This window comes from Chelon labrosus, assembly GCF_963514085.1.
Source record: "Chelon labrosus genome assembly, chromosome: 11".
NCBI classification, from domain to species: domain Eukaryota; kingdom Metazoa; phylum Chordata; class Actinopteri; order Mugiliformes; family Mugilidae; genus Chelon; species Chelon labrosus.
The window spans coordinates 29,236,367-29,258,610 of NC_140344.1; the positions used below are offsets into that span (position 1 = coordinate 29,236,367).

Here is a 22,244-nt window from a genome sequence, read left to right on the forward strand (position 1 = left end):
TTATTCAATGTGTGAGAAAATGATCTGATCTGTGACAGCATATCTGAAAATAAATAAATCAGATCTTAACATGTGTTGATGTAAAAGGTCTGAACGAGGCCTAAAAGTCGGTCTTTGTCAAGATGAACCGTGGTGCATTCAAGGACCTCATCTTTGTGGGTGCATTTTAGCCCAGACACCATCAACCTGTTTCTGGGGGTTTTCTGGACCTGGAAAACTGTTTTTTGAGGACACAAGGGACCTAGGTATGTCCCAGTCAAGTTTTTTTGCCCTCCCGATCTGATCCCTGATCCCAGTCCTGATCCTAAATGTCCTAGAGTTGGTCTCCTGTAGCTTCCTAAAGTCTGTCCTTGTCTTCCTTGTCTTCTCCTAGAGTTGGTCTCCTGTGTCTTCCTAAAGTCTGTCCTAGTCTTCCTTATCTTCTCCTAGAGTTGGTCTCCTGTAGCTTCCTAAAGTCTGTCCTTGTCTTCCTTGTCTTCTCCTAGAGGTGGTCTCCTGTGTCTTCCTAAAGTCTGTCCTAGTCTTCCTTATCTTCTCCTAGAGGTGGTCTCCTGTGTCTTCCTAAAGTCTGTCCTTGTCTTTTCCTAGAGTTGGTCTCCTGTAGCTTCCTAAAGTCTTTCCTTGTCTTCCTTGTCTTCTCCTAGAGTTGGTCTCCTGTGTCTTCCTAAAGTCTGTCCTTGTCTTCCTCGTCTTCTCCTAGAGTTGGTCTCCTGTAGCTTCCTAAAGTCTGTCCTTGTCTTCCTTGTCTTCTCCTAGAGGTGGTCTCCTGTGTCTTCCTAAAGTCTGTCCTAGTCTTCCTTATCTTCTCCTAGAGTTGGTCTCCTGTAGCTTCCTAAAGTCTGTCCTTGTCTTCCTTGTCTTCTCCTAGAGGTGGTCTCCTGTGTCTTCCTAAAGTCTGTCCTAGTCTTCCTTGTCTTCTCCTAGAGTTGGTCTCCTGTAGCTTCCTAAAGTCTGTCCTTGTCTTCCTTGTCTTCTCCTAGAGGTGGTCTCCTGTGTCTTCCTAAAGTCTGTCCTAGTCTTCCTTATCTTCTCCTAGAGTTGGTCTCCTGTAGCTTCCTAAAGTCTGTCCTTGTCTTCCTTGTCTTCTCCTAGAGGTGGTCTCCTGTGTCTTCCTAAAGTCTGTCCTAGTCTTCCTTGTCTTCTCCTAGAGTTGGTCTCCTGTAGCTTCCTAAAGTCTGTCCTTGTCTTCCTTGTCTTCTCCTAGAGGTGGTCTCCTGTGTCTTCCTAAAGTCTATCCTAGTCTTCCTTATCTTCTCCTAGAGGTGGTCTCCTGTGTCTTCCTAAAGTCTGTCCTTGTCTTTTCCTAGAGTTGGTCTCCTGTAGCTTCCTAAAGTCTTTCCTTGTCTTCCTTGTCTTCTCCTAGAGTTGGTCTCCTGTGTCTTCCTAAAGTCTGTCCTTGTCTTCCTTGTCTTCTCCTAGAGTTGGTCTCCTGTAGCTTCCTAAAGTCTTTCCTTGTCTTCCTTGTCTTCTCCTAGAGTTGGTCTCCTGTAGCTTCCTAAAGTCTGTCCTTGTCTTCCTTGTCTTCTCCTAGAGTTGGTCTCCTGTGTCTTCCTAAAGTCTGTCCTTGTCTTCCTTGTCTTCTCCTAGAGTGGACTGGATTCTGTCCAATAAATCTTTCAGTCAAAGTTAATGTAGTGTGGAGAGGGTAGCTGGTACCTTGTGTTCTCTACTCCAGAAATGTTCTGGTCATCCAACGCTGCCATAAACTCCCTAACCCTCTCTGGAAGATGTTTCTCCTTGACGCTGTCTCCAGGAAACTTTTCTCTTCTTTTAAACGTTCAGTGTTTGTTGTTGTTGTTTGGGTGCAGCCTTTGACTGAGTGGACTCCATGGATTCTGTTTAGATGATCAACTACTACCACCTCACCACACATCCACAGTACACTAGTTAAGTCACACGATTTTGGTTCCTCCTCCTCTTCTTCTTCTTCTTCCTTGATTTTTTGGCAGCTTTGACGCTAGCCAACCACCATTAAAACAGAAGAAGAAGAAGTATTGATGCTACAGGGACATGGACCTAAAATAAATACCTGGATCGGCCCAGATACTGATTGGCACATCCCAATTAAATACCAGGTGTGTAAAGGTGAACTTTTACTCTACCGTTTACCTTACTCAGATAAAATGGATTTAATATATATAATTATCTTTAAGTGATGATCAAAACACATGATTACTTACTTTCCATTAAACACCTTCTCCACGTAAGCCTTCATGAACGTCCTCCTCTCCACCGCCTCGGCGTCGGCGTCCTCCCCGCTGTGAGCAGACGAAGACGACGACCTCCTCAGGTCCCACATGTGAGACGGCGGGTCCATGTCGTTCTCGCTGTCTGCCGACTCTGTAGCGTCGCTGTCTCCATCCTCGGGCTGGTGGTGGTGGTGCTTGGATGGCGCCATGGGTTCAGGCAGTAAAGGCTTCTGGTGGACTCCCTCTGAAGATGCCGGCTCTGGGGAGAAAGCGTCCGTGTGTCCTTGGTGTTGACCGCCATTCAGACTCAGAGACGTGGTCTGGGACGGCAGGTCAAAGTCTATGAGGTTGTCCACCGCGACGCTGTCCATGCTGGAAATGAGCTAACGCTGCTTTTGAAAAGAGTTACTCAGTGCTCCACAGGAACATGGAGGGTATAGACGGAGGTTACCGCAGAGGCCACCATCCTTCCTGTGATCTGATCCTGCAGAACATCTCACCCCCTGGGGGCGCTCACTTCAAGTGAACTCACAAACCCAACGCGATCTGTGGAAGAAGAGAAAGTTACAACTGTAGTTGAAATGTACCAGAGAAGACTTGTCCACATATAAAGTGATTTGTAGCAGACAGTGGTTTTTAGTAGAGATGTCCCAATCAAGTTTTTGTTGCCCCCGAATCCGACACCCATCTTTTAATATTTATTATCGGCCGATTAGAGTCCTGATCTGATCTTAAAAGTTCCTCCCCTGTAGATTTCTAAAGTCTTTTCTTGTCATTTTTCCTTGTATTCTCCGAGATGTCGCCGGTTTTATTGAGGATGCGGCTAAAGTGAGGGAGAAAAAGTCTTCTGTAGCCTTAAGGCTGTTACATACTCCGCAAGAAGCAAGAAATCTGTTCTCGTAGCCCATGTTTGGGAGCTCTCACAGCTTGTTCTTGAAACATCAATCGGACAGAACTTTTTTCTCGTGTGGTGTCTGGCAACTATTCTGCGATTGGTCACTAGAGACCAGATCAGTGTTCACACCTGGACCTGTTTAACCTGGACTCTAGAGACCAGATCAGTGTTCACACCTGGACCTGTTTAACCTGGACTCTAGTGACCAGATCAGTGTTCACACCTGGACCTGTTTAACCTGGACTAACCTGCTAGCGGGGACTCTGACCGCTAATCTCTCCTGGGTAAAGCTCGGCATACCATGTGTGGATGCATGCTGAATGAACGGCTTGACCTGATATCCAAAAATAATAAGAAAAGTGGGTGCATCTAGTCTAGTTGTTCATCTCCTGCATCTCCCACAATGCTTAGCACGTGTGACGTATGCTGCAGTGGGAGGGGCCTATGAGGGTTTCTCGTGAAGTATGAATGACCTGGACAGAACGAACTTTGATCTTGTTCTCGCTGACTAATATCTTGTGGAGTATGTTTTTTGTGCCAAACATGCCCTGACTACCTGTGGTTGTGTTTTACGTCAGTATACGCTGCGTTCCAGCAAAATAAATCATCTAGTGTGTGAAATGTAGGCGTGAGAATGCTTGTAAGGTTATTTCCTGTTGTTTCAGATCAGTGAAGACGTTCAGGAGACAAAGAATGTCATCTGAGCAGAGCAGGCTGACAAAAAAAAAGATTTCCTGATAGGATACAGATCTGTTTCCTTGACCTGACGACACAAGAGGGAGCTTTAAAGTCTCACAGTAACGGGGCAGCTTTGAGCTCCCAGAGATAGAAAAATAAATCCCAGTGCCGCCCGCCCTAAACCTTCAGATGACGGTTTAATTCTTGTTCTTCGTTATTCACGAGTCAGCACTGAAAAATGAGCAAATAACAGGAAACTGAAATCACTGAAACCACAGAGACGTGAACTATTAGACAATCATATCTGATGTGTGGAAACCGTTTCCCACAATAAGTCACTGCTTGCTGCATTTTCTCAACATCGATTGTGTAATTCGCAGAGCTCTGGTGTGGTTTGTAATAAACAGCTCAGTCATAGCTGGGTATCTCACGGCTGCCTCCCACTCAGGGCTTCCCAGGACTCTTCACCCCACCCTAACAGCAGCCTGTCCTTCATCCTGCACTCTGTCCTTCGGCTAATCTGCTTTAGCGTTTGGTCTTCTGGTTGAACAACACACACAGCTATAACTACGTTAGCTTAAACACACACGGCCAGCGAGCCCCCAGGCCTTTGTTTGGACAGCAGCTCTGGAGATGAGGTGGTTATATAAGGCAGGACCAAACACACATAAACACACAAAAATAAAACTTATCTCACCAGCTCCTTAAAGTCTGATTTACTGCTACTGAACTGCTGCTGCCGCCGTCCACAGGAATTCATGCAACACTGCTTAATATTAATGGACGGAGCATGAGGTAAAAATTACTGTTTTTGTTTTTGGCTTTGAAGAGAGTGATAGGATAGGTTTAGTTTGTCGTTGCAGAAGGCCGTCTGAGGGCAAGGTGAAGAGGTGATAATGTTCTAAACATAGCATGAGGGCAGCAACAGCATCTGCTTGATTTCCACAGCTTTACCTCTGCAGCTTTGGATGCGACAAAGTGTTTTAAAGCTCCATACACTGCCTCTTAGAACAGTGATTCTCAACTGGTGGGTCGCGACCCAAAAGTGGCAGTAGGTGGTGGGTGACACCTGCCATTTCACACCATAGAAGAAGATCTGCAAAGTTTGTTTACACATCGTTAGCCTCATAGCATAGCCGCCAAGTCATTTTTTGGCCACTGTTTCAGTATCAATATAAAAATACCAATGTGCTTTGCTAAAAATTGTGATTTTTCTTGTTTTCCAAAAACGTTAAAATATGACGAAGGGCAGGTACGATGCAGATTATATATTTCTCAGTAGTTGGACTTTTTTATTTGGTGTTTGTACATGAAAGCATTGTTGGGTTTGTTAAATAAAGGCTGAAGTTACTGAAGTGAAGAGTTTTGGTTTTCATTAAAATGCAGCTAATCGAGCGTTAAAAGGAATAGTTCCTTCTCTAGCATCGCCACTTACTGGTTGTTTTGGTTCATCATTACATTTGTGTTTTTATACTTTCATATTCTACTATCTCAGATTCAAACTGCACAATCTGTTCATTCAATAAATTTGAGAAGTTGAAAATTGTCTTTGATTTGGGTCACAGCTTGTCATTAGGGGGTGATGGTGGGTCCTGAAGCCAGACCCTCAACCCTTTCACTTAGTTCTGATTCCACGTTTCCCACTTATTGGTTGACTGAGTCAAACAAGCCTCTGATGAGTCGGCCGGTGTCAACTGAACGTCAGTGGATTAGATATTTCATTTGTTCTTGTACCAGAAACATTAATCTCCTTTTAAAGTTCATGAATAAACAGAAGTCTTGACTGAATCACGGTGAGGAGGCAGACTGCCGGAGTCACCGAGCATATGGACCACACAGTTAGTCGTGCTGGTGATGCTGGACGTGTGAAGTGTTGCCTCGCGGCTTTTCTGTTTACGTTGATCTGAGCAGCAGATCAGCGGTCGGTCGTGACTCCCTGCTGAGGACGGATGGCGTCGGTACGATCACCTGCTGGACGGTGACGCTGCAGCATATGTGACCAACCAGGCGCTACCTCTGCAGGTGAGCTGGAGTGGTTTGTTTGGTCGCTATCAGCTGCAGCACATTATCATCATCATCATCATCATCACAAGACCCTCCTCAGCTTACGCTTTGATTCACACATGGATGCCAGCACCGTTACACAACGTGGCCCCGAGCATCGCCCACCCCCAGGAAATATCATCAAACACATTTAAAATCAGCTGATCATTGTTCATTTATCTCTGCAGCTTCATGAGACGACAACAAAACAGACGCAGCTTTAAGGAACATCAAACCTGGGCATGGTGCTTTTAAAGTCTCCTTTCTCTTTCCTGAACAAAGACCAGTAACCAATACTCAATCTGGGACTTCCCTGACCCACAATCCTTCGGTGTGCTCGTGCAATCTGAGAGGGAGAGCTTTTCAGTGGCTCCATTATTTTTTGTCTACTGGGACGTCTCAGTCACCAAAACAAAAGCCCTTCTTTGTTCTCCAGACTTCTTATCGTGATTCTGTTCCTCAAAGAGCTGGAACTAGACTCAAGTTCTCCTTCTCGTCCGTATAATTAGCGCTACGTTTGTTGTTCTAATTGTATTCTAAACAGTCTGAATCATCTGTGGGACATATCTGGTGTCTGTGGAAACTGTGGGGACTTCCAGTGGATTTCAAAATAAAAGGTTAGCAATGACTACATGAGGCCTTGTTGCTTTTAATTAAATAGAAGAGTTATTTATATGTTGATGCTACTTTTTCCTCTTTAATCAAGTTATAGCTTCAAGTGTTTTAATGGTCGGCTCTTCAACAATCAACGGTTTTTACATCATTTAGTTTAAATGTAAATTCTGGTTCTCACAGTCTGGGACTCATCCTGAACTCTTCTCTGCCTTTAAAACTAAAGTTTATTTAGAGTCTCTCTGTTGGGATCTGGTTGGTCCTGCAAAAATCTGCCGGGCCAATCAGATAGTTTGGGGGCATGGCTTAACGTGGTGATGGACAGAAAGAGTAACAGTAGTCATAGACGTCATCTGAGTTGAATTTGTTTACAACTAAATGCTATTTCCAACCTTCAATATATTTTTTTTTGTGCTTGGTTTTTGTTTAGTCGTGAGTTTGAATCCTTTCGGCGCCACTTGTGTCTCTTTGTGGTTGTTTTGCATCTTTTTTGTTTGGGGTCGTTTCCCGTTCCAGTTGTTTTGCATCTTCTTGTTGAACATTTTCAGTCACTTTTCAACCTGTTGTTTTTTTTGTCTCTTCGTCGTCTGTTTGAATCGTTTTACTGCCGTTTGTGTCTCTTTATGGTTGTTTTCTCTCTGTTGTTGTCGTCGTTCATCTCTTAGTAGTTTTGTGTCTTTTCGTGATGACTTGTGCCTCGTTGTAGTCGTGGCTGTTTTGCATCTCTTCTTGCAGCCCTTTGATTCTCTTTGTGGTCGTTTGGTTGACCTTCAGTCAAGAAGCATTACTCACACTTGGGTTTTAGTCATTTCAAGCTCTCTGATTGGCTGGAGAACTACCCAGTTGATGCAGAGGTATTAGTTTTATCTGTATCAGTTGAAACACGCCTCATTATGAAATCCAGATGGAGAGTTACCAGACTGATTCTGATAAGAGCGTGATAACATGCCAGCTCAGAAGTGTTGTTCAGTTTTAGAGACGACCAAACAGGACTGGACTCTCAGAGCGAGGTGTTGGTGTGATTACAGGCGCTAAGAGGAACGCTGCTAACCGTTATCAGCCTCTATCAACAGTACGTGGGAACGACAGCTCTCTGGACGGCTCTTAAATCATAAAGCTACACGTTTACAATCCAGGAATCCTCCCTGCCTCCATCCATTTAATGCCGTTCACACTATCACTGGATGAAAGGTGTTTTATGGTGCTGCATAAATATCATCTGAGGAGTGGATGTGTAGGAGAAGCAGATCCTTGTGTGAACTGCACAGCCTCATATCACACACCACAGCAGACAAGCAGAAGAGGCCGACGGCCGACGAGGTGACGGATCTCAGCTGAGAGGTCTGAACGTAAAAATAACACACTATGTCCTCAGAGGACGTCTCAGAACATGTCTCTGGCATAAAAGTTAATACCATCAGCCCTGTTTGATCCAGCGTCATGTCTCCTCTGCTGCACATCTCCCATCACAGACTCGTCTGTAAAATGTCAGAACATGGACGCAGGCAAAATGCCAGTCAGGGCAGTTCAGGTTCACAGAGAGGTCAAGTCCAAACCTCTTCACCGTAGATGTTTTGTTTCTCTCTTCAGACATTTTGAGTCTTCTTCTAACCTCTCGTGTCTTTTTGTGGTTGGGTTTTGGATCCTTTTGTGTCTCATTGTGGAGGTTTTTGTGCTCGTCTTTTTGGTTTTCTTTGTGGTCGTTCAGCGTCTCCTTGCAGCCACTTTGAGGTGGTTTTCTCTCCCTGTTCTTTGTTGTGCTGCTTCTTTTTGTAGTTGTTGTGTCTCTCTCTACAGCCTTTTGTGTCTTCTGTGCTTGGTTTTTGTCTCTTTGTAGTCGGTTTGAGATATTTTGCAGGTATTTGTGTCTCATTGTGGTTGTTTTGTTTCTTCTTTGCGCGTGCTGTGGTTGTCTTCGTGGTTGTCCAGCATCTCCTTGCAGCCAGTTTGAGTCTTTGCAGCCTTTCGTGACACAGTTGTGGTTGTTGTGAGTCCCTTTCCTAACCTCTGTGTGCTTGGTTTTTGTCTCTTTGTGATCGGTTTGAGATATTTCGCAGGTATTTGTGTCTCACTGTGGTTGTTGTTTTTTATTTTGGTTGTTTTGAATCTCAGTTGTGTTACATCTCTTCGTACTCAGCCGCATCCAAACCATTGTGTCTCTTTGTGGTCGCTCAGCGTGTCCTTGCAATCAAGTCGAGGCTCCTGAGGTGGTTTTCTTTCTTTGTTGTTTCTGTTTGAGTCCATTTCCAACCTTTTGTGTGTTTTTGTGTTTGGTGTTGATCTCTGTAGTCATTAGGAGTGCTTTTGCGCATATTTGTGTCTCATTGTGGTTGTTTTGTTTCTTCTTTGCTACTCTTAGCGCTGGGTTTAGTTTTCTTTGTGGTTGTTTAGCGTCCCCTTGCAGTCAGGTGGAGTCTTTTTGCAGCCTTTAGTGACAGTTTTATGATTGTTTTGTGTCATTTTCTAACCTTTCTGGATGGGATTTTGTCTCTTGTTAGTCAGTTTGAATCGTTTTGCAGCCACCTGTGTCTCTTTATGGTTGTTTTGAGGTTTTTCTCGTCCTAGGTGTTTTCATTGTGCTGCATCTCTTTGCAGCCAGGTTGAGTCTGTTGTGGTTGTTTTGTCTGTCTTTGCAGCTGCTTGTGTCCCATTTTATTTCTCATGCGGTTGTTTTGTCTCCGTTGTTTTTCATCTTGTCTCTTTCGAGTCGTTTTGGTTTCAGTTGTGGTCGTTTTGGACTTCCTTGTGAGTCGTTTTCCAACCTTAGAACACAGACGCAGTTAAAATGCCTGTCAGTGCAGCTCAAGCTCACACAGAGGTCAACTCCAAACCTCTTCCCTGTGGATCCAGACAGTGGCTGGAGGGTGGACACAACAAAAGATAAGCCCTAGAACAAAGAGTCTACACAAATGAGCTGCTGGAAAAGCTGGGAGGAAGTTCTCCTCCATGTGCACGTCCAGATAACACCAGCGGCAAGAGCTGCAGACCCACTAATAATATGACAGGATGGTAATTAAAGGGTTAAGGCTCGTTTATAAAAAACATGTTTGTGCAAAACCTACAGAAATACTTCAAATATGATGAAGAAAAGCATAAAAACAAATCATTTACATCAACACTTATTTATATTTTACACAAAATAAATGTCTCATATTATTATTTCCATCATTAAAATCATTCCTGGTTAATTTTCTGTCTATTTACTGGTCAGTAAATCTGGAAACTGTTGCAGCTCCTGCCTTACCTCATGGGATGAGAACGTCACACCAGACTCCATTAAAAATTCTCGTCATTTTACAAATCACTGCTTATTAGTGAATGTAATTATCTCATAGACAATAAATTGATCATTGCTGCAGACCAAGAGAATTCGGTATAGGCGGTAGCACGACAAAGCTGCATTTCACATCTAAAAATGACTATATTATCACCAGGCTGATTATTTTAAATGAGTGCAAATGAGAAAGTCTGACTTTTACAATAAACACGATGAGCTTAATGGCTGATGTCCATGCCGAATATAAAAGCGTCTCAACATTGTTAATTAAACGCGTCGTGTTTAGTTTCATGTGTTGCGCATTTTTTCCAGTAAGGAAAACGAAATTAAAATTGCATTTTTTCTGAATAGGATTTGGTTTGCGCCGCGTCTCTGGAGACAAAATGGGAACCAGCCGCTTCTGGATTAAAATATAAAAAGTTAAAAACAAAAATAGCACGTTTTAATTTGTTTATTTTTTAAATATTATCAATAAAACGAGCCCCACGTTACCGGACCGGGAGCAGTTGACAGCTGAGAGGAAGCGGCGCTGAATAAACACGGAGAGCTGACGTTTCCTGTAAGGCTGCACCGGTGTGATTACAGCCCAACGCGGAGACATTTTCCCGGCTCACTAGGAACCAGGGAACCCCCCCATCCCCCCAACATCGGTCAGTCTGCACCGGGAGCCGAACACGCACCGACACGGGGTCAAACCGAGGAGCACCGGGGCTCCGAAAACCCAAAACATCACGAGCCAGAGCCATTCAAACACAACTGCGACACCGAGCCAGCATTTTAAACGCGTACAAGAACAACTGTGGAACATTTAAAGAGATATGTGGTGAGATAGCAGGTGTAATGGATGTACGTACACGAACGCGTCCCTCCGTGGCCGCAGGAAGACGCTCTCTCTCCCCCTCTCCCTCGCTCCGGTTCACGGTGCGTCGCTCGGAGCTCCTGCTCACAACTGTGGGTTTGACGCGAGTGCGCAAGCGCGAACAGAGGCCGAAGGAGTACCCAATGACGTCGACAAGCAGCGCAACCAATCAGCGCTGAGGCCTGCCAGCACGACTCCTTACCGGATATTCCCTTCACAATAAAAGTTTATTCGAATGACGACAACATGCAGTTTATCGTCAATATTTATTTCTTTTACATCTGATTGATGATAAAGTTAATGTTTTTTATGGTTGAATTTGATTTGTATATTAATTAATTATATATTTAAAAAAGAAACCACAACAATAAACATATAATTATTTAAGTTATCCTCACCCACTCAAGAAGTCTGTTACCTTTATTTATTCTCAATAATATTTTATCTTAATTAATTAATTTATTATTCCTTTATTTATTATGTATCCAATGTCTTTTCCTCGTTTATGAGCTGCTATGACTTGTCTTCAATAATAATGTTTATTCGCAGCTCAAATTAAAAACACAATAGAGATTAAGTGAATGTGAATGTTTACTGAATGAATGTGAAGTATTTATTTTATAATCAGACCTGAGAGTTTTAGAGAAGCCTTGTCAATACTGTCCTATAATATTTCGATGAAGAGATATTTATGTGGACAGAGACAAGTGTCTTCAGTAACTCTGGGTCTCTCTGTAGTCGCTGTGGAGGCTTTGCTTCTCTTTGCAGTCGTGTTAGTTTTAGTTGTTTTGTCTCTTTTCAGCCATTTAGTGACACTTTGTGGTTGTTGTGTTTTGTGCATCCCTTCGTAGTGGTTTTGTCTCTTCTTGCAGCCATTTTGAATCCCTTTCTAACCCTTTGCACCTTTTATGCTTGTTTTTTTTGTCTCTGCAGCCAATTGGAATAATTTTTATGCCATTTCTTGTATGTTTTTTAGTTGTTTTGTTTCTTATTGAAGTCGTAATGTGTCTCTGTTGTTTATGGTCTTTTCTCTTTCTCTTTGTTGTGGTGTTAGTGTGTTTTCGTGCTTGTCTCTCTGTAGTCAGCTGGAGTCCTTTTGAAGCCATTTGTTTCTCTTTGTGGTGGATTCTTGTCTCTATGTCTGTGCTTCTCCTTGTAGCTGCTGAAGTGGTTCTGTTCTGAGGAATGGGCTAAAATTCCTCCAAGCTGCTGTAGACCACTGATCAGCAGTTACCAGAAACATTTAGTTACAAGGAGGTCACAGCAGATACTGGAAACAAGGAGGCTCTGACTTTTACAACTTTTACAACACAGATACGTAATATTGGCTCATTTTCCTGAATAATGTGATTCACTGGGTTCTCTTTGTCTGCTTTTAAGGACTTGTGTGAAAATCCGCTGATGTTTTGAGTCGTTTTTATGCAGAAATGTAGAAAATTCTTAATACTTTTAAGTAGAACTGTGTGTTTTTTCAAAAAAGTGGATCATTTTCAGACTAAATACAACCCTTGGAAATGTCATGTGATAAGTATATGTAGTGGATTGCATTGATTTGCATTGTATGGACCTTTAATGAGACAATAATGAATCTAAGTTTAGCTGTAGCTCTTACATATCTCACAGTTTTCTTTCTTCTAGATGAGGGTTCCTTCCTTTAATGACAGGTACTTGAAAAAGAGAAAACTAGGATCCAGACATCGATTCTTATTTTGTGAGTTATAGTGAAGAAAGCTAAAAAACAAACACACCTAAACTTGGGTTGAATACAAACAGTAAGACATCTAGCGTGGGTCAGTTCCCGCTTTGGCTGCTGCTGCTAACTCTTCCAGCCTCTGAGGCAGAGTGACCGTGGCGAAATGGACCCGGTCCTTCCTCAGCTTCTGCTTCACGGTCTGAACCAGACCCAGCTCCATGTACTCCTGCTTCTGCTGGTCATATGGAGGCCAGCTGACCAGACCAGCACCGTCAGGGGAGCTGAGGAGACATGGAAACAAACCTCAGGACGGCACGCAGCAGAGGACATCACATTTGGATGTTTAATGACATTGATCTCCTCTACTCAGTCTTCAGTTTGTCTTTATTTAAGTAAATAAAGTGACTGCCCTCCTCTGCAGGGAGATTTAATGTCAACCTCATTTATTTTCAGTAGAAAATTTAATAGTTGTACAACAATTGGATTTACATTGATGTTGCTCAGTTAGTTTTGTGCTTTGTCTCCGTGTGGATGAGACGTGTTGAGAAGTCAAATGTATTTATTTATTAGAATTTTTAACTTTTTTTTGACTGCATCATGTGAAAACTTTGCTGCTGAAACAATAATGTACGTTATATCTGTAGCCGGCAACACTCCAGTCAGTTTAAATCATCGTCTGTATATAAACATGGACACCACGTCTCCTCTTCCTCTCATTGGTCAAACTGACTCTATGTTCCCGGGGATACGGGCGGCGCCATCTTGTGAGTTTGGATCCAGAGTCTGATCAGTACGGTCTGAGGGCGGAGCCACGTGGAGCCGTGATATTGATGCCCCGCCCACACTTCCTCCAGACTCACTCATGTTTTAGTTTCATTAATACTACGCTCTGCAAATGTTGGATTATACACTAAAAACTAAGAATTGTTTTTACAGCTCTCACTGTCCCACTGGACTTCTTTACGTAGCGGTTGGCATGGCAACTGGTGGTCTCCATTATGTCACACCCTGACTACTAAAACGAAACTTATCCAAAGAATGACTCTTGAACATTCATCAACATTATATTAACTACCTAAAATGACAGAAACCATCCTTGAAAAAAAATATTTGACGTGTATTTCAGTGTTTTAGTTTGGCCCAAGTCCCGCCCACTAACATGAAGGGGGTGGAGCTTATGACCTATACTGCAGCCAGCCACCAGGGGGAGCTCTACTTGGTTTGGCTTCACTTTAGAGGAGCTGTTCCACTGTTCATCTTTATACTGAAAACCTACAATATACGAAACCTCAGATGACGTGTATGACTACTGTAGTCTTCTGTTACATTAAGCCCCGCCCACAGTATCTGATTGGCCCTGCAGATCTCTGCTGGAGCAGAATCCAAATAAACGTTCCTCCAAATAAAACTTGTGGACGTTGTCAAAGGTAAATCAAAGTGACAGTGCTCTGTTTAGTGAGTGCAGCTTTAATGATGTTACTGTTTTCAGTTCTTACCCAGTACGGGCGAAGTTCGCCCAGTATCCCATCATGACCTTACAAACTGTCTCATCGTCTTGGGTGACGTTGCCTGATGGACGAGAGGAGCATGGACGCCTGTTAACCACCACCTTCATTCCATTATCATTAGTTGTGTCAGTAAACGTCACAGGTAGAATCTTACATTTACCTACCTATGATTTTAATACGTCCTCCCCAGAAACATCCACCGAACATGAAGCCGACATCGTCGGCGTGATCAGCCTTCACAAAGCTGGGTCTGTTGTGTTTGTGTATCTCGGCGCTGTACACAAACTCATACAGGTAAACTGGAACGCCCGCATCTAAACAAACCAACCAGTGAATATATTTAGACATGAAGTCTTGGAGGTGCTGCTTTCCCTACACATGTTTATAATTAGACTGAAGGAGCAGAGATCTCTAACAGCACTGACAGGAGAAAATTCATCCAATCATCTGCTTCATTTGTTCACAGAGGCTTTAAGATGCTCTCCAGGTACATTCACACCTCACATCAACACCTGGTCTCACCTGTCCATCTCTAAGTCCCTGTGTTCACACCTGGTCTTAATATAAATGTGTCTCCACATGCGTCCCCAGCCAGCACTTGAGATCTGATCTCAGTTTGTGTGTCTGTAAATAAGCAGCGCCATCATGTGGTCAGTAGAATATTGTACCAGCTGAAAACAAGGAAGGAAGGAAGGAATGAATGAGTTAAACTCCTCTTCCTCAGATCAGCCCTGTTGAGTAGGTGGTCTTTAATGTGACCCAGGACTCATTGTGTGTTCACACTACCAAAGGAAGGAGGTCACATGTGTCCCAGACCACCTCCACATGTGGACTGAAACCAGATCAGTGTTCACACCTGGACCTGTTTAACCTGGACACTAGAGACCAGATCAGTGTTCACACCTGGACCTGTTTAACCTGGCCTCTAGAGACCAGATCGGTGTTCACACCTGGACCTGTTTAACCTGGACACTAGAGACCAGATCAGTGTTCACACCTGGACCTGTTTAACCTGGACTCTAGAGACCAGATCAGTGTTCACACCTGGACCTGTTTAACATGGACACTAGAGACCAGATCAGTGTTCACACCTGGACCTGTTTAACATGGACACTAGAGACCAGATCAGTGAGGATGCTAGGATGTTGAACGAGGCCTCTGACCTGAGTGGTATTCTGCCACCTTGACCACCGGCAGCGTCATCAACAGGTCTCCAATGACTTCTGTGAATCCGTCTCTGATCTCTTCTGGAGTTTTAGCATCTTTCAGGTATTCGTCAGCGATGAGGTTGTTGGCGGCAGAAACCTGGAACAGTGACAGAGGCTAAACTGTTAAAAAGAAATCTAGAGACTATGTTTTATTATTTATTTCAGATAACTTTCCTAATTTATTTTTGTCACAATATTAGCTGTTTATGTGTTTCTTTCTTTCAAGAAAGTCATAGAAATAAAAGATTTTTATCATCCTTCCTCTTGTTCTTATTGCAGCTTTGAACATTTTGCTGATGCTATGAATACGTGGTTAGTCTTTGTAGGTTGAAATGCTGCCGCATTAAAACCGTTAAATGCCCATTTGTTTAACTATTTAGAAGGAATTAATGTGAAAATTAATTTTCTGTACTACGGTGGTGATCTATGGGAACATTTACAACATTCATGACGTATTTGAATCTGATTCAGCTGTTTTTATTTTGATTAGAATAAATGAATGGTTTTAAATTGAACTAAACATCTGATATTGAGTGAAATTTAGAGTCATTGGTTGGTTCTAGAAAAAGTGTTTACTAAGATAAACTAAAGATGTGTTCACTTAAATCAGATGTTAATGCTCACCCCTGCAGGATTGAAGATGTTTATCACCGCCAGCACCGACTCCCGGCTCATACCTTTGTCCCAGCCTGGAGGGGCGAAGCTCTGCGACCCACAGGAGACAAAGCTTCACAGTTAGTTCACGACAATGACACGAAGAACGATGAATACATAGCGTCTGAATATGTGGCGCCACCTGAGGCAGGATCCACCCAAACTCATGGTTGGTTATTCCCATCATCACAGGAACCTTCAGCACTTCCTTCCTCTTGAGGAGCTCCTCCGCCAGGTCGGTCAGAAACTCGCCGTCCACCACGGCTCCCAGGAAGATTTTCATCTAAACGCCAGGAAGAGACTGATCAACATCAACCATAGTCTTTAGAACCAGTGGACGCCATGACAACGCCTCTAAAATGAAGGCAAAGCATGTGGAGCTCCCCCTGGAGTCATAAGCCCCGCCTCCTTCATGTTAGTGGGCGGGCCTAAAACTAAAACACTAAAGTACACGTCACATACATTTCAGGTAGTTAAAATAATTCTGATGTTTGTTCAAGAGTCAGTTTCTCTGTTTTAGTTATCTGATGCTATAAAAACTGGATGTGACATCATGATGATTGACAGTTGCCGCCGTCGACCGCTACGGCAAGCGGCTCCTGCAACTCGCAAAGAGTTTTGTAAATGAAACACGCTTAAATAAAACACACAGCGAGTTGACCTGGTCGTTTACCTTCGTGGTCGCAGACACTAACTCGTCTTTACTTTTTCCTTTGAAGCACTGAACCATTTCCTCTGTGCTGCTGTGGTCACATCCCGTTATGTTGGCGACGATCTGGAAATGAAGGACAGAACAAAGAAGGTGTACACAATATTAACCTGCAAGATGAAAAACTTCCTTTTACATATTTTATTAACATAGAAATGATTACAGACGCCCATCAGCTGTTTCATTTTGTTCTGGCTAGTTAGCCACTAGCTAATGGAATAGCCTTACAGCTAAATTAGCTTTTGATAAACCATCTTTTTGGATTTAAAATCCGTGTTTGATTCTACAAAATCCTATTTATTGTGTTTTGAATGTTTTGAGTGTTTATATATATGAAAATCTCTCTAAATCCTAATGGAAAAAAAAAGTTAAAACAGTTAAAGCTGCCCTGCTAAATGCTAACTAGCCTGACTAGCCGGGCAGAAGTAACTGAACGTAGCCTCTGAATTATCTAGATTTAAAGTGGTTGAACTGATATTAAACCAAACTTCAAAATACATTTGATAACTTTCAGTCATTGGCTAATCAGTTAAAGAACCTAGAACCTGGTTTAGTGACAATCAGGGTTTTAGAACCAGATGTTATTATAGATTTTCGAAGCTGTCTGTCACATAAATCAGAAAGTTTTCAAAGACGGAAACAAGAAAAGAAACAGCACTTTAGTTTTTAGCATTTAGCAATTTAGCTGTAGCTTATTAACAAGGGATCTATCCTTATTAGCTTGGAATAGAGAAATAAATATTTAAATAAAAAGAACGTTAATAGACGGTTTGCAGTAAACTAAACATGTACAGGTCTACAGAGGTACAACGTGACATGCAGCTGCTGGATGAGGTGAAGCTAGCCCTCTAACCTGCTCTGCTTCATGTATTATATTCTGTATATGTCAGTGACAGTGGAGTCAAACCTCTGGTGCAGATCTACAGTAACTGAGCTCCAGGTTTCGTTACCTTTGCGTGAGACAGTGGCTTATCGGTTGTGTAGGCCCCGAGTGTTGCTACTCCACTTTGAAATATGGCCCTCTGAAAGAGTCCTTTAGCTTGTGGAGACAGAGTCTGGTCAGAAGGAAACAGATATACATGCAGTCAGCTGACAGCTGGACGTGATCCTCACCAACGTCCCTGCAGGGATTCGTTTTTCTGTTCCCTACCAGGATCGATGCGCTGATGCCTCCGGCCGATTCTCCGGCCACCGTGACGGTCTGCGGGTCGCCGCCGAAGGCCTCGATGTTTTCCTGCACCCACCTCAGAGCTGCCAGCTGGTCCAGGAAACCCCAGTTACCCCGAGCGTGTTCGTCTCCGGTGCTTTGGAAGAGGACAGGTCAGAGGGGACGTAGTCAAAGGGTGGATGATCTGAGGAACAGTTCCTTACCTGAGGAAGCCCAGGATGCCCAGGCGGTACTGAATGATCACCATCACCATGTTCTCGTAGGCAGCTAACGGAGCGCCGTCGTACTGAGAGGCCGCCCCCATCGCCAGGCCTCCTCCGTGGATCCACACCATCACCTGACACACAACACAGGTTGACCTCTGACCTCTGGGACACAGGAGGTTACAGCTGTCTCTGGTAAACACAGAGACACTCAAAGCAGCTCTGCTTCACTACCAGGGATTTGTCCCTTCACAGGGAGAGTCGTGTCCTTGTCGTCATCATTTTTCATCTCTTTGCAGTCACCTGACAAACCTTTCTGGACACTCTTTGCTTTCACATTCATTCATTTTGTCTCTTTGCAGACTGCTATGCTGTGTCTTTGCATCATTTTGTCCCTCTATGGTTTTGTGTCTTTGCAGTGTCTCTTTGTGCATCATCTTGTCTCTTTGAGTCCACTTTGTGTCTCTTTCTCAGCTCTACTTCACTACCAGGGTTTTGTCTTTGCAGACTCTTTTTGTCCCTCTGCAGTTATTCTGGATGCTTTATATTCAGTCTGTGTCCTTGTCGTCATTTTGTCTCTTTTGCATCTATTTAGTCATTTTGCATCTCTTCTCTTTGCAGGCTCTTTGTGTTATTTTGTGTCTTTGCATCATTTTGTCCCTCTGTGTCTTTGTGTCTTTGCAGTGTCTCTTTCTCTCTTTGGGTAGTTAGCATCTCTTTGTGTGTCGTCTTGTCTCTTTGAGTCCACGTTTTTATTCATCTCTTCTCCTTGCAGTCATTGTGCATCCCTCTGTGGACACTTTGCCGCGTCTCTTTGTGGACACTTTGCATCATTTTGTCTCTTTGTGGACACTATGTCTCTGGGTTCACTCATTGTCTCTTTGAATGCCATTTTGTGTTTTTTTTGTTATTTTTATTTTACTTTTATTAGTTTTTACACACAAATTATTGCTTTTGTGGACATTGTGCGTGATCTTGTCTCCTTATACTACTACTAGTTATTTTGCGTCTCTTTGTTGGACACTTTGCATCACTTTGCATGTTTGACGTCACTGTGAGTCTGTTTACAAACAGTCTTCTGTCATTTTGTCACCACTTTGCATGTTTAAACCGCTTTGAGTCAGTTAGTGCTCATCACGTGTCTCCTTGATGGACACGTCCACCGGGTCAAGGCTGGACGAAGCTGTTACTCTGTGAGGGAGACGAAAGGGGACGGACTTTGTTCAGAAACAGGAGACCTCAGCGTTAGACTCAGAGTCTGAATGGAAACCAGACCATCAGGGATCACTGAGTGGTCACAGCAGACTCTGATTGGACGTCGTTAACGAGCAGCAGCGTTGACGAGCAGCTCTGTCCTCTATGAGCCTCCGTCTCTGTAACGTCTTTAACTCACCGGCAGTTTGTCTCCCCTGGCTGCTTCAGCTGGAGTGTAGACGTTCAGGTACAGACAGTCCTCTGAAAGCTCCGGGGGGACAAACTCGATGGACATGGTCCTAGAAACGTTCACAATTAACTTTGGATCCTGGACGCACCTGAGAGCGGGAGACAAGAAGAAGAAGAATGAGATGGACAGCGTGTCCTCCAGAGTGTCTCAGGGACCAGATGGACTTACATGGGTGGATCCTGAGTGGCGTCTCTCTCGCCGTCCCAGGGCTCCGCATCCTGGGGAGCGGCCAGGCGCAGGGGTCCCACGGGGGGCCGGGCGAAGGGGATCCCCAGGTAGCTCTTCACCCTCCTCTCTGCTCCTTTGACCGTCACGTAGCCTCCTCTGAGTCTTCCATGTTTCAGAGACACCACCAGGTCCTCAGGTCCACCTTACAAGTAGATTAAAGATGAATGTTTAGAGACAGGCTGGACACGGGACATCAGGACACAGATGACACTAATAAGTAAGTGAGGACAAGTTCAGTGAAGTTAAATCAGATCAGTTCTATATTCACAGGAACCCTCAGAGGTCTGGACCAGCTCCAGAACCACTTCCTGTTTGGACAGAGGTCATCTGGAACCATTCATTCATTCATTCATCTTCTGTAACCTCTTGTCCTGTGAAGGGTCATGGGGGGCTGCTGGAGCCTATCCCAGCTGTCATTGGTCTAGAGGGGGGGTCCACCCTGGACAGGTCTCCAGCATATCCCAGCTGTCATTGGTCTAGAGGGGGGGTCCACCCTGGACAGGTCTCCAGTCTATCCCAGCTGTCATTGGTCTAGAGGGGGGTCCACCCTGGACAGGTCTCCAGTCTATCCCAGCTGTCATTGGTCTAGAGGGGGGGTCCACCCTGGACAGGTCTCCAGTCTATCCCAGCTGTCATTGGTCTAGAGGGGGGGTCCACCCTGGACAGGTCTCCAGTCTATCCCAGTCTAACACAGAGAGACAGAATCACCAATGAACCTAACCAGCATGTCTTTGGACGGTGGGAGGAAGCTGGAGAACCTGGAGAGAACCCACGCAGACACAGGGAGAACATGCAGACTACACACAGAAAGGAACCAGTGGGCCTGGATTAGAACCCAGAACCTTCTGCTTGCTGTGAGGCATCAGTGCTAACCACCACACCACTGAGCCGTCCTTCATCTGGAACCAGTTCATAGAATAAAAGCAGCTTAAATGAACAGCTGAACGATGGCGCCACCTGCAGGACGCTTCATGAAGACAGAGCAGTTTATCATAGGAGATCAGTCAGCAGACTAAAGGTCTCTGTCCTCTCTGTCCTCTCTGTCCTCTGTGTCTGCAGACAGCTGCTGATATGTAGCAGAAACCAGAGACTAACTGAGACACTGTCCTGTTGTGTTGAACCACTGAGGTCTCTGGGGTCCTTGTGGTGTGGTCTGATGGTGAACTTCTACTAGACCACAGCCGGGACGCTCAGAGACACTCGTCAGAGACGTTTAGTAGAGACTGACTCAGTTTCTGTCTCAGCATAGAAACCTGATTTCATTCATTCACTCAGCTCCATGTTGACACTGATTAACACCTTCACTGAGAGCTGGAGACACCACACTGACGTGGTGTCTCTTTGGGTCTCTTTGCGTCTCTTTGTGTCTCGCTGAACAAACTGAACCTCTTCTTGTGAACACTATATTTTTATTTCATGGGTCTAATTATTAAATTGTCTGATCTGAGCTGTTGGAGGACAAGACCTGAGAACCAATAAATGAAGACGCCTCAGTCACTGCCAACACAGTCATTTCTCTGTCAGTAGACGTGACCGGAGACATCTGTCCACTCCAACGACAGCCACCTAGAAACTAGTCCAGCACAGAAAGCCCTCAGGTAGACGCTGACTGTAAACAGGTGTTCAGTGTTACCTGTTGGACTTTTATTTAACCCAGAGCACAGATGTTAACAGCTACCAGAGAGACATGTCAGCTGCACTGAGACGTGACTGAAGTGATTTATAATCAGGATGTTGTATTTTAAATGTCCACAGCTTCAAACATCAGGCACTAAATGATGTTTACAGCTGATCAGCGTTCAGAGGTTTGTACAGCTGCAGCACTGAGGCCAGAGTTTAGCAGCTTAGAGCCAAGTTTATGTTTGAGACGAGTGTCAGGGTCTGATCTGAAGAGTTTTCTTTGTGGTCACATTAGAAGGAAGAACCTTTTGGCTCACGGGTCTCAGATTGATCACCTCTGATCTGTATGTTCACGGTTAGAACAAGACAAAGCAGCCTGAAGCATTAACAGTAGGTCTGCAGCTGTCTCTGGCTAACAGAGGAGTTTCTACTGTCCACACCGTGCCCTGAATGTGTCTTTTAAAGCTGCTTTTATGTGAAATGAAAAGTGAAATGTGCATATAAGACATTATAAAACGTAAACTGAACCATGAGGCTCCATCTAAACTACTAAGGTCCTACCTGGTGTCGGCGAGGCCGTCGCTGTCAGCGCAGGAAGCAGGAAGACAATGAGCAGCGCTGTTCTCATCCTGGAGCTCAAAGAAAAAGACAGAAAGAATCTCTGAACACGTCCAGATAAATAACCTAACCCCCCCCCACGACCTGCCCCGCCTCCCTGTCCCGCACACAGATCTCAAACAGGCTCAGCTAACAGCATTGATCTGGGAGCAGGACTCTGACCGTCCCGTTTGCAGAACACTGCTCTTTGACCGCTTCAGCTCGATGCTGCAAACATCTGGGTGGGCTCTATAGAGAACACACACTGAGACCTCACTTCCAGGAAGAGCAGCTAAAGCTAATAAAGCAGATTCACCGTGAAATGACCTGCAGACACAGATACTGCTGCTGACTCACGCTGCTCAGAGTATTTTGACAGCTGCAGGATCACAGTTCAGTCCGTCCCTCTTCTCTTCATGTGTGATGTTACAGAGACGTTGGAGGACTGAAGGTGAAGGACTCCTGGTTCTGCTGCAGGAGAAATGTAGGACAGCGTAGTCAGTCGCCTTCCTGATGGAATCTGAAGCCAAACTGGACGTAGGCTCACCTCTCTGCTCCCACACAGCCTCAGTTCCTGGTGTTGCTTGTTTTTAGTTCAGCAGAGTTTACAGGATTATCAGAAACACAGAGCAGCTTAAAAGCTTTTCTACATTTCTCCA

At 44.3% G+C, this 22,244-nt stretch overlaps 2 protein-coding genes across 2 annotated transcripts in view; both read right to left on the minus strand.

Annotated features, from left to right (window-relative positions):
• The window catches only part of kiaa0513 (KIAA0513), a 13,794-nt gene extending 3,105 nt beyond the window's left edge, over positions 1-10,689 (minus strand). The window contains exons 1-2 of the mRNA XM_084554872.1: positions 10,549-10,689; positions 2,181-2,735 (exon numbers count right to left, since the gene is read on the minus strand). Of these exons, the coding sequence (XP_084410998.1) occupies positions 2,181-2,560 (380 nt within the window). The 5' untranslated portion in view covers positions 2,561-2,735; positions 10,549-10,689. The remainder of the gene's footprint in view (positions 1-2,180; positions 2,736-10,548) is intronic.
• A 1,040-nt stretch (positions 10,690-11,729) lies between these two features.
• Positions 11,730-21,616, minus strand: ces3 (carboxylesterase 3; the record flags this gene model as incomplete). Its single annotated transcript, XM_084554758.1, has 13 exons — positions 11,730-12,527; positions 13,743-13,815; positions 13,919-14,068; positions 14,918-15,059; positions 15,587-15,667; positions 15,759-15,899; positions 16,290-16,391; positions 17,276-17,380; positions 17,476-17,629; positions 17,697-17,830; positions 19,090-19,228; positions 19,309-19,510; positions 21,550-21,616. 13 exons carry the CDS (start codon positions 21,614-21,616, stop codon positions 12,335-12,337), a joined length of 1,683 nt encoding a protein of 560 aa, XP_084410884.1. The 3' UTR covers positions 11,730-12,334.
• Positions 21,617-22,244: the final 628 nt, after the last annotated feature.